Source organism: Gallinula chloropus (genome assembly GCF_964237585.1).
Source record: "Gallinula chloropus genome assembly, chromosome: 7".
Classification (NCBI taxonomy): Eukaryota; Metazoa; Chordata; class Aves; order Gruiformes; family Rallidae; genus Gallinula; species Gallinula chloropus.
Genome location: NC_140092.1, coordinates 14,721,369 through 14,734,995, shown reverse-complemented (window position 1 = coordinate 14,734,995; position 13,627 = coordinate 14,721,369). Strand labels below are relative to the sequence as shown.

Genomic DNA, 13,627 nt, shown 5'->3' with positions numbered 1-13,627 from the left:
CAACAGAGATATAGGAGAAATAGGAATTACCAGTTTCACATTTCAACTAGGAAACATTGCAGGGGGATTTCTGCAAGAAATTAGAGACACCACAACATTTTTTCACTATCTGTACAAAGCTGACTTATTTTTCAAGAAATTAACAACCTGAATATACCAGGTAGCAATGCTATTGGGACATCAGGAGGGCTGCAGTGACCCTTGCATGGCACTAGCAAAGAGTAAGTTACTAATGGCAGACACAAGGGGACCTCTACAGGCTGGGGACACCCTGCCATAAGGCTTCCCACTGCCTGCAGCAAGGCTACAATGAGACTTGGGGAAGCTCCAGTTTTGATACAGGCACCATGAGAAGCAGCTTTCTTCAAAGTTTATGTATTCTGGCCTGTTGTCTCTAACATATCCAAGTTCTTTGCTTTCTCTATCACAGGTTCAGTATCTTACTCTAATTCATCACATCCAACCAGTCCAAAGATAGTCTCCTCAGGTTTCATATCCCAGTTTCAATGTCTTCTTTCATCCCTTTTCCCCCCAAATCTCATAGCTGGTTCCTTATTCCAGACATCTCTACTTTCGTGCAAGTTCACTTGCTAGTTTTATTCCCATGATCTCTGCTCAGCTCTTGCAACCCAAAGCAGCTACTGCCTGTCTCTCACCAGCAATCCCCAGTTACACTGCTGCTCCAAGATCAATCAGCTTTCCTTAAACCTAAATGGACAGCCTATATCCTCCCCCTTTACACCAGTGAAGGAGATCTCCCAATTCATCCCTGTTGAGAAGCATTTTAGGACAGAAAGTATCTTCAGGCAAACTGGCTCTTGACACTGAAGGAGCAGGGACGATGCCCACTGCAACCCAAAGGCTTATGACTTGGCTGAGTGGGACAGACTTAAGTAAGGCAAAAATCAGGCCCTGACACTAAAGTCAGTCCAGGTCTTGCTCCAGATGTCAGGGTCTTCACAGTCCCTGCCCCTTCCCTTTTGTTTAAAACCAAAAAACTGTGATGACATACTCTTTCCTAACCTCTTTCTCACAAAATGCCTTGCTTCTTTCTTAGAGGCTCCCCTTTCCCTTTCTCCAAACAAACTTAGGCTGAGGAAAATGACCAGCACAAATATTTCAGTCTGAACAGGTCAAGATTCTAAAAAAGTGTGTAGCCAAGAAGAGACCACTAGGCTATGCAGCAGAGGTCATGAAGCTGAGTTCTGTAACGTCAGAATGCAGCAACCCTTTTCTACTTAGTTGCATTAAGGATTTGTATGTTCAGATGATTTAGTCAGGACCTTTGCCTCCTGATTGCCTTTGGGGAGTGCAGTGTATCCTACCTTAAAGTTCTTTAAAACTTCCTGTGTATTTTTGGGCTGGGAGTAAGGCTTGGGTGTCAGCATAGGCACAGCCTTGGAGACAACACTTTTGGTGGGAGATGTACGGTCCGTTGAACTGCTGGGCTCTAGTTCAGCAGTGGGGACAATGGTTGCTTCAATGGTGGCAGTGAATTTTGGAGCAGGCAGTGACTGTTGCCTTAAGTATCTCAGAGGATTTGGGTCTTTCACTGGGGAATCTGGCTCCACTGAATGGCTTCTTTCCAGAATTTTTGGCATCTGCAAACGCTCAAGGACAGCTTCACTGATAGTGAATCTTTCGATGTACTGCTGGAGGATGCTCTCCGCCTCCTCCTGAGACTTTGCATTCTTGTATGCCTCATGAAGCTCCCGCTCTCGCCTCTCTCTGCATGGGAGACAACACAAGAGAGATCACCACGTTAAAATTAACACTGAACATCATGCCCGTTTCCTCCACACCATCAATACTCTTCCCACTCCCTCACCCCAGGTCTGCAGGCACGGCTGCTCAGTTACCCATCTTTGGAACAGGTCTCCCAAACAAGTGATAGATGCCCCATCCCCAGTGACACTCGAGTTCAGGATGGACCAGGCTCTGAGTGACTTGGTCTAGTTGAAGATGTCCCTGCTCATTGTAGGGGGGTTGGACTAGATGACCTTTAAAGGTCCCTTCCAACCCAAACTGCTCTGTGAGTCTCTGATCACCTAAGGGGCACACAGCACTTTCAGACATGCCACTGCACTTCGGTAGAACGTACTTCTCTTCCACAATTTCTCGGTAGGTTTTGATGCTTTTTCTGCGCTCATTTGCTCCATCTCCAGACAACAGCCTTTCCATTTTCTTCCTCTCAGCTTCTTTTTTTATTAAATCCTGTGAAGCGCTCCTTCGACGACTCTTCCACCGAGCCAGGTCCTGCAAGAGAAGGAAGGCATTGATTGCCAAGTTGCAAACAGCTAAAAACTGGCCACAAAAGCAAAGCTTTGCAACACTTGCTCCTGGCCTGTGGACCAGGTTCCCATCATCTTCAGGCAGCAATGTTCATCTTAAAGAGAAAAGGAGATTATATCATAAAAGGAGTATGTTGTCTGGCTGTTTTTCTGTTTTTTCTCCTAACAGCAGGGTGCAATAAGGGTTTAATTTTTAATTTTTTTTGTTTACTTTGCAGTGCCACAGAAGCTTGCTAGGTAATAACACTAGGAAATTTGGCCTAAAGGGACCAGTCAATGTACTTGTTTTCACTTGGACCAACTCTAGGGACAAAGTCTGGTTCCCCAGGAAGATGAAGTAGAAAAATTATATCTAATCATGAAATGTGTGGGAGGCAGAAGTTCTTTGGAGGAAGGGATGTTGCTTCAATGTGAACTACAGCCACATTGACAGTCTGCCTTGGAGAGCTGATAGTCCTATACTTTGCCCATGCAATAAGCCAACTACATGCAAGCATCATTAACCCACGGTTTTGTTTTGGGGTTTTTTTTGATAGAAATATCCAGTGTGGCAACTAAACTTCAATGCTTCCTCATGGGCACCCTCCAATATTTTGGGCCCATGTCTGAGCAACACAGTTTAGGGACTAAAGTGGCTCATGCCTGGTTGATGTGAGACATGATAGAACAAAAAGCCTACGGTTTGAATGCAGTTATGTAGATATGCCCTTCTTGAAGCAATGATCTTACTCTTTTTGGAAGCACTCTCTCCAAAATTGTCCATCAGATCACTGATAATGGTTCTTTATCTTTCCTGCCAAACCAGCCTGACATTACGTGAGAGAGTCACAGAAAACGCTCTTCACAGGCACCTGTGTCTTGCATCCTGCCTGGGTGACAAATCCACAGATCTCGGAGGTACAGAGACAAGATCTTTTCCACAGCAAAAGTATTACAGGAAAGAATTTTCCTAAGCTGAAAAATTTCTTTGCAGCCAAGTAGTAAAAGAACAAAATCTTATGTGCACAAATAACCTCTGCAGAACTTCTGCAAAGAAAAACAACTTCCTAGGAAACCGTAGGGGCACAGTTGTCATTAACTTCACAACATCAGGAGATTAGTACACAGATTATATTTCGTGCACTCTAACACATTCTGGTTTTAATAAAAACCAGAGATTCTGTACACAGACTTAATTCAAAGGCAATTTCATTAATTACATGGTTTCCCAAATATTTTAATTGCATTTTTATTGGTAAACAGCAGAAGGTACTGCGAGCATAACTTATTTTATTAAAACCAGGAACAAACCTTGTCAGTTTTAATTTAGCTTAAACCACAAATTATTGACATTACACTCAAGGGAACGCTCATTAAAGTATTTCTTCACATGACCTACATGTATCAGTCTATAATCCCCTTCTTGAAACATAGGGCTTTCATTTTCCTCAGTTACTAATTATTCTCATTGAAGTACCAAATCATTTCTTTATTCAGCTACTCCCACTATTGCCTATTGTTTGGAAATTAGTTTTTCATTAGCAAATTTTATAACTTAAGCCCTCATACTCTTTTTGTAATTAAAACCCAGACATGTTTATCTTTTCCAGCACTGATGTGCTTTGGAATAACAATAATTAAAAAAAAGCCATGAAACTGTTAATTGTTGGCAAATTTACAGCATGGGCATATAAAAAATATCCCACCATGAATGCAGTATCATCTCCACAGAGCCCTTTGAATGCCAAGGACATTCCAGAAAGGACATTTTTAGTACCTCTTCTGAACTTTCAGTTCAGTGTAGAAGGTGCTGAGGGCCTGGAAAACTGAGGCACTTTAGTTTAGAGCATTTTCCATTCAACAGCAAAGAGTTCTCAAACCTCTTGAATGCCTTTGGACTCATTCTTATCTCTGCTGGGAAATTATGGCTTCCCACACACACAGACCTCTCAGCTGAAATCCTTTATTGTTCTACTATGAAAAGTTATTTCTGAGATTTATATACTGTTATTTTTTGGACTTTTTATTGAATTTTTAAAAAAAACCCCTCTATCAAATATTTCATGGTAGCTGTCCTTATAATAGAAACTTACTGTAATAGGTGCTTGAAGGGATGTGTTTGGGGTTTTTTGTTGTTGTTTGGCTTTAAATTTAAAAAAAATGCCTCAAACTTAATTTAAAATCAGTCTTTAGGAATGAACAGGATTGATACTAAAACTCCTGATACTAACTTACCTGCGAATCATGCTTTTCCATCCTTACTAATTTGCTGAAAATAATGCCAAATGCCAGGACAGCTTAAAAAAAATCATTGAGGGTTTAGAAAGATCCTGTAACCCAAACCAGGTGTAGCTAACTTGAAGGGTAATTTGTTTGCTTGGACAAGAGGGACAATGTTAGTTTTTTCTGTATCTACACAAATTTATTAAAACTTGGTCCAACCTACTTATTCACTGTTCTGCTTAGTCCTGTATTTTGCCACTTCAGGCATTTATAAATTATAAAAGTTAGAGAAATCAGCAGTTAGAAGCAATTCTACTTCAATTTTTACCTAACCAGTTTCATTTTTTTTTTTAGAAAGCAAAATACCTGGTGCACATGCACAAGCACCAGAAGGTCCTGTATTCTGTAATTTACACCAAATCATGACCTTCCTTGCTTTTAGTAACAACCCATTGGGAAAGAAAACAGGAAATAAAAAAAAAGAAGAAAAATAGCTCCTGATTATTTTATTTTAGTGCTAGAGAACAACTATATTTAGCAGGGTGCACTTCTTTGCCTATTTAGTTGGCCCCAATGCCAGCATTGCAGATGATGGTGCATACTCACATCTTGCCACCTGGTCTCGTCCTCTTTCAGCTGGTTGTGTATGTTCTGCAGTTTCTCATGGCGAGCTTTGCTATGAGGCTGAGTCACAGCTTCTTGTTCACATCTCATGTCAAACATGCTCACACTCCTAAACAAGGGGGATAATAAGAGGTGCAGAGTTACACAGAGGTTTATATTCCTTCCGCTTGTTAAAGCTAAAGCCGCATGAGGGTGCTACAGCAGAATCAGACACCTGCACCGTTATGAAGCTCCCAAAAGCAGCAGTCCCCTAGAAGGACCAGTTTGCATCCCTATGCTTCCCACGCAGCACCTTCAGGCATTATACTCCTCAAATTTCTCTTGTTTTTGTTAGTCGACAGCACGTTTTTCTCACGCTGAGAAGTGCTACTAACATTACACCTCTATCAATAGCTCTTATTAAAATCATTCTATTCAGAGCTGAGTTCAGAACATTTTCCTTTCTGAAGGTTTGTTTCCCAGTGAGTTTTCAAGACCCCTCCAATTAACATGGCAGACAGAAGTTTCCATTTCAATGTAAAACAAGAGAGGCTTGAGAAGTACGCGAGAGGCAGCACGGCTGGCTAAATGCTATTGCTACAGAACTGGGGAGAGCCTGCCCAGAGAAGTACACACAGCACAAACAGCAAGGTACTTCCTCCTCTCCCCTCCCTGCCTTGAAGAAACTCAATGCTATCAGCACCAACTTATTAACACAGCTAACCTAACAAGGAAAAGCTGCCCTTCAGGACAAAAGAGTTTCTTTATACACATTCTATTTCTGTCCCCGACCTTTGGAGAGTTAAAGGGGGAAAAAAAAGGTAATGGTTTGATATTATACATCCGTTTATATTATATAAATATCCTCACACAAAGTTACTGCTCCAGCCCTACTACCTATTCTTAGTGAAACATGACCTCAGTTGTGCCATTAAAAGCAAAAAGCCAAAAAGAAAAATAAAAAAAAAGCCATGCAGTTCAACATGATTTCACAGCAGTCTTCAAATGGTCATCTGCAGCTTTTGGTGAGCCAACTAGCAGGAGAAGCACCAAGGAAGATAATATTGTAGGCAACCGTGTACATCGTATTCGAAGTGAACAGACACAAAAGGCTGTGTATAAATACATATTTAGTCAACATTTGTATTCAAACAAGCAAAGATGGGAGTGAACCACTCTCAGGGGAAAACTGAAAGGTCTGGACAGCGGATGAACAAGGACATGCAGAGATCCCATCCTGTTAGTAGGTGTTTATTCAGTAATGAAGGACAGAACACACATCCTATTGCCTTTAAGCATGGAGCAAGGTTAGCATACTACCTATGCTTCATCCTATAAATGGAGTGCTGAGGAGGGGTACAGTGGGTTTATCTGCAGGTAGTTTAAGGGTTGCATTGCTCAGGGGTGGATTGGAGAGCTCTAACTAACAGAATCCATAGAAATGGTAAGTTTTGTTGTATTTAAAACTAAAGGTCTGTCACCTATGAAAGAACATTAAAATATCAGTCATATTTTGCAGACTGGTGACATAAACTGGGAGATGCATAACTCAAAATCACACTCAAAGGACTTACTCCAGCTTAAGAGCTTCCAAATCTCACCCAAAGAAGACTATAGTGTTAACTATTTGCCCCCTTGTGCCTACTGGGTCAAGCTTTGTGTAGCTCCCTTCTTATCACATCAGGGAATTTTTGGTTGACATCCAGTAGAAGAAAACAGGAGGCTTGAAACAACTAGTAACTGGTTCTAGCAGAGGGCGTGAGTACTTGCCCTCTGCCATTTGGGCTGGGAAAAATAAATCACCTTTCTACCGAGAGCCCCCTGATGTCAATACAACAAAAAAGGCTTCAGCCTAGGCCCAGAATCAAACTATACAGTACAATCCATGTGCACCTTCCACTCTAGTTGTCACCTCCTGCTGCTGGGCCTTCATTGCTACGGATGAGTAACCAGATCAGTTCAAATAAAAACCATCAGCTCTGCAGCAATGTGTTATTGCTCTCCTGGGAAGATACATACATGTAATCTGAAGAAGTCATATCTCAAAACATTGTCCTTTGCTCTGACCAACATGTAATAGCCATTAATGAGAGACACCTACTTTTTGTACCTTTTCCAACTTCTTTGCCTGAAAAGTTCATTCTTAGAAAAGAATCAGAGGCCAAAACTCTTGAGTTTCTGCCAAAAGACACTTTTCACTGTCCCCCACATAATTTCTTTCTATTTCTTCTCAGATAAACTACAAATGAATCCTGTCCATCACTAACACTTGCATGAACAGAGCTCGATTTATTCCTTCCTTCCACCTGAGCCGGGCCAGCAGGCACACAGCTTGCAAGTAGGTGGAGGAGATGTAACAGTACCAAAATCATGTTTATGAATTTTCCACCATTAACAAAGCTGTCTGGAAGCAAGAGGACTTTCTGCAGACAAGCACACCAGACCTGCTGTTGTAACAAAGATTTGGGTAAAAAGGCAGTGTATTTGGGAGTCTAGGTCTTTTGGATGATGTGATTTTTAAGTTACGCTATTTTATTCTTGCAAACTGCAGATGTTCTTGACAGTGATATCATGCAGCTTTTTCTTTTTTTGAAAAGTCTGAACAGGTGTTGGATACAAAAAGTCCTCAAGGGCTTGAGTGTTCAGACTATTTCATTTAAACGTACGGAACAATTTTATGAGACTATATTAAAAATCCTTCTGCAAGGCAATTATAAGTGGCTGCATTACCACTTTACAGGCATACTAAGACTTCAGAAATCCCAAGAAAACATAAAAAATAATAGGCCAGCTAAAGGATCAGACTCTAGAAAACTAATACTCAAAAAACTCATCTGTCTCATAAGCTCACTTATCTGCTTGTCATGCTTAAAGCATAACCCTAAACTCAGACTGGACTGTCACACTACCAGAATTCAGCCCCATCTCTCTGGCAGATGGGAATGGGGCCCATCACCAGCAGCAGAGTAAGTATTGCCTTTTCTGGACCTTGAGACTGACCAGGGCTGATGACAATATCTCGCATCCACTAACCAGGGAAGGGAACTTTTGTCAGTCTAGTAAAAGAGTTTCTAGCTCTGCTGTTAGAATAAGCAGTACCTAGTCCAAGACTGAACTCAAGTTACAAAATTTTCAAAGGAGACTTGACAAATATTTTGGAAGCATTTTAAATGTCAGTTCAATCTAGTTTTCCTACTTGAGAGCCAAATTTTATTAGATTCTTTGTAAGTACTTCATCTTCAGAGGGAAAAAACACGATCTCACATTTGCAAGAACTTGAAAGAAAACTGAGGAAAATAGTTGTTCTACAAACTGCAGCACATCTGGAAAGGATGACAGTGAGCCTTGAACATTTATTGGTTTGCCTTTTAAAATAAAATCAGAATCAATGTGGAATAAACAATATTGTTTATTCGGTTTTGCTACTCTCACTTTATGCAACCAAACGCATTGCAATGCCTCTTTGAAGACACCTCCATGCACCTTCTCTCATGTTTGCATTTAATACAGACATGCAAAAATGTGGGAAAACACATGAACAAATCGATCAGATAGGTAGGCTCTCCTAAATGGCAGGGGAGTCTCCATTGTTAAGTGTAACCCTTCTGTGTTGTTATGCTCTTTTTATCTCTTTATAGATTTCTACTGCTTGAAAACAGTCACATTTACCCTGTGGTCAGAGGACACAGGCTTTGCTCGGCATAAAGGCACTGCAAATCTTGAAAAGAATATTCAGTCCATGATTCTAGCCTTTGTCATTAGAAGAAAGGGTGAGGAATCATATATGAGAGTCTATATACTAGTTATAAGAAACCCTGCCATGCTGTTTCAATTTTGTGATTTAACCTGGGAGACAGAAGGTCACGTGCATTTCTGTGAAGAGAAGGAGGATGTTAAGGATATTATTGTGTGGGAAGTTCCCAACTGTTTCTTTGCTTCTAAATGTCTGCAAGAATGGCTAACACTTTCACAGAGCTTTCTAAACAATATTAGATACTATTCTGAACTATGGTTTACATACAAACACACACAATTAAAATGTTTGAGTGCAATAGATGTTACAGTCCTTCTCCTTTTGACAAAAGTAAAGCATCAAGGTGAAGAGCTTAAAAGAACAACAAAAAAGTTCAGTACATTATTAAATTAAACCCAACCTAGAATGAATCCAAGAGAAAGCTTTTAAAAGACAATACAGGAACAGCTGATGATGTCTTTTCCTGGTAATTATTCTGAAGATCACAATGGATTTTATTTTACTTTGGGATTCCTTAATTTTTTTCCCTCAACACCCAGCCCAGATTCAACCCAACTCTCTTTATCCGTACCTGATTAGAGGCAATGGAAATTCAGAAGAAAAACAAAAGAAAAGAAAAAAGAAGGAAACAACACTTCAAGCAACAGCTGGACATTAGTGTTATGCTCAGCTTTTATAGGCTTTTATATACTTTTGTTTTAGCTGCAATGTAAGCCATGTTGCATTCCATTTTTCAGTGCTTTCCTGAAAAATTTATTTGCTGGAACACTGCAAAATAATAATGAGGCATCAACTGCATTTTAAATTAGTAGAAAGATGGGAAAGCATGCAGTGTAAGTTGTTTAAAATAGAATCTTGTGAACACAAGACAACTTACTCTGCGTCATCAGACACAGCAGTTCTGGGGCCGAATCTACAAGACCAAATATAAAATTAGAGCGTTGATAAATACATTAAGTAGTAATTGCAACTGGACCCATAAAATCAGGGTAACCGTCAGTTGAACATCCAGCCCGTACACTAGTAAAGCTGACCAAAGAAGAACCAAACTGTTCAGAGATTATGCATTCAGCAAACAAGACTTACCTAATCATCTCGAGGTCAAACACCACCACCACCCATCCCTCCCTTACCACAAAGTAATGCCCCCATCATAAAAATCTGCTGAATTATACCTAAAATGGGTGTAGAAAGTTACTGAAAACAGACAATATATTAGCATTTACATTAAGTGCCACACATGATGAATTGGAGACAAAACTTCACAGTTACATTCCACAGCAGTGCTCAGCATCACCATTACCAAAGCATGGAAGAGACAAACATTAGAAGCATAAAGTGAGCCATAGGATTTCCTTGTTGCTGTTGTTGTTTGGCTTTTTGCAGGGGGGGGTGTGTGTGTAGGTGAGAAAAGGTACTGATAATACACATCAGTGTCATTCATTAAGGTGACTGTCTTGTTTGGAGCCATGCAAACCACATATTTGTGTCTGGGATTTATCATAAAAGAACATCAGGTACGAAAGTCGACACTGCAACATTTTCTAATCATGGAGCAGCCAGATGACACATTCCTGAAAAGCAGACTCCAGTTTAATCTGCTATTCATAAACCTTTTTTGCAATCTAACATATATACTGTAGTAGAATATTTCCTAGTTTTCTTTTTCATATTTCAGATGAAAATACAATACACAACTGTTTTTGTTTCTACGAAGCACGTTACTGATAGACGGTGGTTTAGTCTGGACTGAAAACACACCAGGCAACGCACAATCTGAATTGTGGCGTGTGCACACAGGGCTGCACAAGCGGCGTGATTCACACCATACGGAGCTCACGTTTGCAGGTGCTCATCCTTGGATGAAAATGTTTCCATTGTGTTTTCCTCGGGAACCTCCTGAAGCTTAGATGTTTGGCCAAGGTGGACTTCCTTAAGGCTACCCTCACCCTCGTGGGCAGTACACACTGTCTCCTCTTGTCCTGCAGGAGGGAGACTGCATTTTTCCTGCCCTTGCTGCTGTTCTTGCGGTGGTTGCGTGACAGGTTTTCCAGAGCTATTAATGCAGACTTGTGGACATTTTTCAGGCCTGAGTGAGCCAAAGGCAGCAGTGCAAAGAGACGCATTAAGCAACATTTGAAAAATCACATATACGTAATGAAAAGCATAACTTTAAGTTAACAAAAATACCCAACCCATAAACCCAAATAGCTGATAGATGCTGAGATAAGTAAGGCAGGCTTGTACTTCTGTTCCTCAGAATGGCAGAAATGAACACAAACTGTCTTGGACATCACCAAAGATTTAATTATTTTAACTAAGCTATCCAACTTAAGGTCTTCTCAACATGAAACCACTGTTCAAATCTACAGTAGATGACACCATTTCTCCTCCTGGCTGAGCTGTGCACTAGTTTTTCATCTGTTTATGCACAGAGACATGCATATCCTTCTCCTCATGTATTTTGAAGAGGTTGATGAGTAATAACTCCTGCTTGCATGTGGCTCAACCAGCCTATGATAACTCTGTTCAAAGGCTTAAACTGCCAACACGTCCCTGTAGCCTTGTGCATCTGAGCAAAGGTGCTTAGAAAGACACCAAACATTACCAAGATATATCTCTAGATCTCCTGTCTGTAACTCACTGGCACCATCTAAGATAGATAGATAAGCATGTAACCTACTGTATCCTGCACTCCTATTTCTAGCTGGAAACATCTATAATCATTAGCTCATATTTAACCAGAAACCTCTGCAAATATAACACAATCATATAATGCACACCCATTTCTACATGTTGTTAGAAATTTCCATCTGGTAGAGCTCCGCTCTGTGTCTTTACAGGTCTCTATCGAAGGGGTCAGACACCCTGCACTGCCTTCTTTTGAGGAGAAAGAGTCGGCACAGAATCAAGGACAAATGTGGAAGAAACCACTGCTGGGCCAACAGCAACTCTTTCTGATGAAGAGATCTTGGCAAACAGTCCACAGGGCCAGCTACAAGGGAGAGAGAGAAGCACAACTTTCTTACCTCATCATTTTCTTCTCAAGGTCTCTATCTGTGCCCTGCTTATTCTGTTGCTTTGAAAATGGCATGGGAAGGAACTGCTTAACACTGGGCCCAGGCTGTTTTAGAAAAGCTCCAGTTCTTCTGGCCAACATGTCATCTCTTTGTGGATCTGGAAATTTCAGTTTGTTTTCTGTTCCACTATCCTGCGGCTGAGGGATTTCAAGCTGTTCTCGGCTCTCTTCTCGTGTGACAGTACTGCTCAGAGAGACAAGTGACACTATTCCATTACAATGCTCACTTGTACAGCCCAAAGCAAGTGGCTGCTCAGGCAACATGGGGTACTCTTACTCAAAACACGGTTGCAGAGTGATGGACAACCAGGTATCTTTAGCTACAGTGCAGGAAGGGAGAGCAAGAGGAAGCTATGCTGAATGCCACCATATGTAGGTGATATGTTAGAAGTTGAGGATTGCACAAAAATAGTATACGAGGAGTTATTCACTTGGAAGCTGGCATGAAAGTATGGACAAAGCACCATGGATTGCAAAAGAAATTCCCCCAAAAGATGAAAGACTGTTTTCATGCTGAAGACCAATTAACAACTGAAGTACTTAAATGTTATGAAAGAAAACAGACTGTTTTATGTTAATGTGATACATTCTTGTAAGTAATTTCATAAAACAGAACACATGCCATGATGAATGAGTAAAACACATCTTTAAAGGCCATGTGAAGAATGGAACACTGCTGACTGATCCAAGCTAACACCACACACAAACCAGGCATGAGGTTCAGAGGGGTCTGCTTCTATTCTCTGACCTTTCAGCTTCCTGTGGAGTCTTCAAATCCTTCTCATGAGTTACTGCCTCCCCTTGCTGCTGCTGCAGCAGCCGAGGAGCTACTGACAGGGAAGGACAATGTAAAGGAGCAGGGCTAGTGGTACGTCTCTGAAAAGTTCCCATCCTTCTAACCAACATATCATCTCTCTCAATGTCTGGTAAATGCCGGTCACATTCTTCCTCGGTGCTTTCTTGCTGTTTGTTGAGACTGCTCAGGGTTTGTTTCTCAGAGGCAATGCCAAAAGCCAGGACAGGTGATAGCATTCTCCTGCAAGATTCATCTGTACCTGACATGGCTACCTCACTAGTGATGAGATTGAGAGGAGGTGTGAGACAGACAAAACATTCTCAGGTCAGATGAAAGGCAAAAAAAAGAGTCCTTCCAACTCAGTTTGTAAATGCTTTATAAACACACAAACTAAACTGAATTAATTGCTTGCTAAAAGCATTCAGTAAAAATTCTTGCTACAGCCACAGACTAAGCAATTAAAGAAAAGCCAAATAAATGTGAGCTCTGTTAATACGTTAACTTCCCAGAGTTGTAATTCTCCTCCAGATAAATGCCAGAAACACAGAGCACTGATACACCTTGGTTTCAGCATTACAACTTCAAAAAGACAGTAAATCCACTACATTTGAAGAAAGCATTTTTTGATCATCAGTAAGGCCAGCAAGCTGGAGGACAAATTCCTAAGGTGCTGAAAGCAGGCAGAGCAAAGCTGCTGGAATTCAAGCCGCACAAAGAGCCTGGACGACAGCTCAGACTCTGAGACACCAGTGATTTTGCCACTCGTCAGAAATTCAGAGGCAAGCTCTCAGAATACCTTTGCTCAGTACTGCTTTGCATAACCCTAAACGTGTTAAGATACGGTAAAGGCGTCAGATGACTTCTGAACAAGGCCGTGCGTGTAAACAGCTCTTAGGCCTATG

General features: G+C 41.0%; 1 protein-coding gene across 3 annotated transcripts in view; it reads right to left on the bottom strand.

Annotated features, from left to right (window-relative positions):
* Window positions 1-13,627, bottom strand: part of LIMCH1 (LIM and calponin homology domains 1) — a 70,257-nt gene that overhangs the window by 34,304 nt on the left and 22,326 nt on the right. For 2 of the 3 annotated variants that reach the window (XM_084267045.1, XM_084267046.1), the window contains exons 9-15: window positions 12,678-13,001; window positions 11,880-12,113; window positions 10,691-10,939; window positions 9,728-9,763; window positions 5,100-5,226; window positions 2,102-2,256; window positions 1,326-1,728 (exon numbers count right to left, since the gene is read on the bottom strand). In XM_084267045.1, the coding sequence (XP_084123171.1) occupies window positions 1,326-1,728; window positions 2,102-2,256; window positions 5,100-5,226; window positions 9,728-9,763; window positions 10,691-10,939; window positions 11,880-12,113; window positions 12,678-13,001 (1,528 nt within the window). The remainder of the gene's footprint in view (window positions 1-1,325; window positions 1,729-2,101; window positions 2,257-5,099; window positions 5,227-9,727; window positions 9,764-10,690; window positions 10,940-11,879; window positions 12,114-12,677; window positions 13,002-13,627) is intronic. The other variant, XM_084267047.1, reaches the window with a different exon arrangement.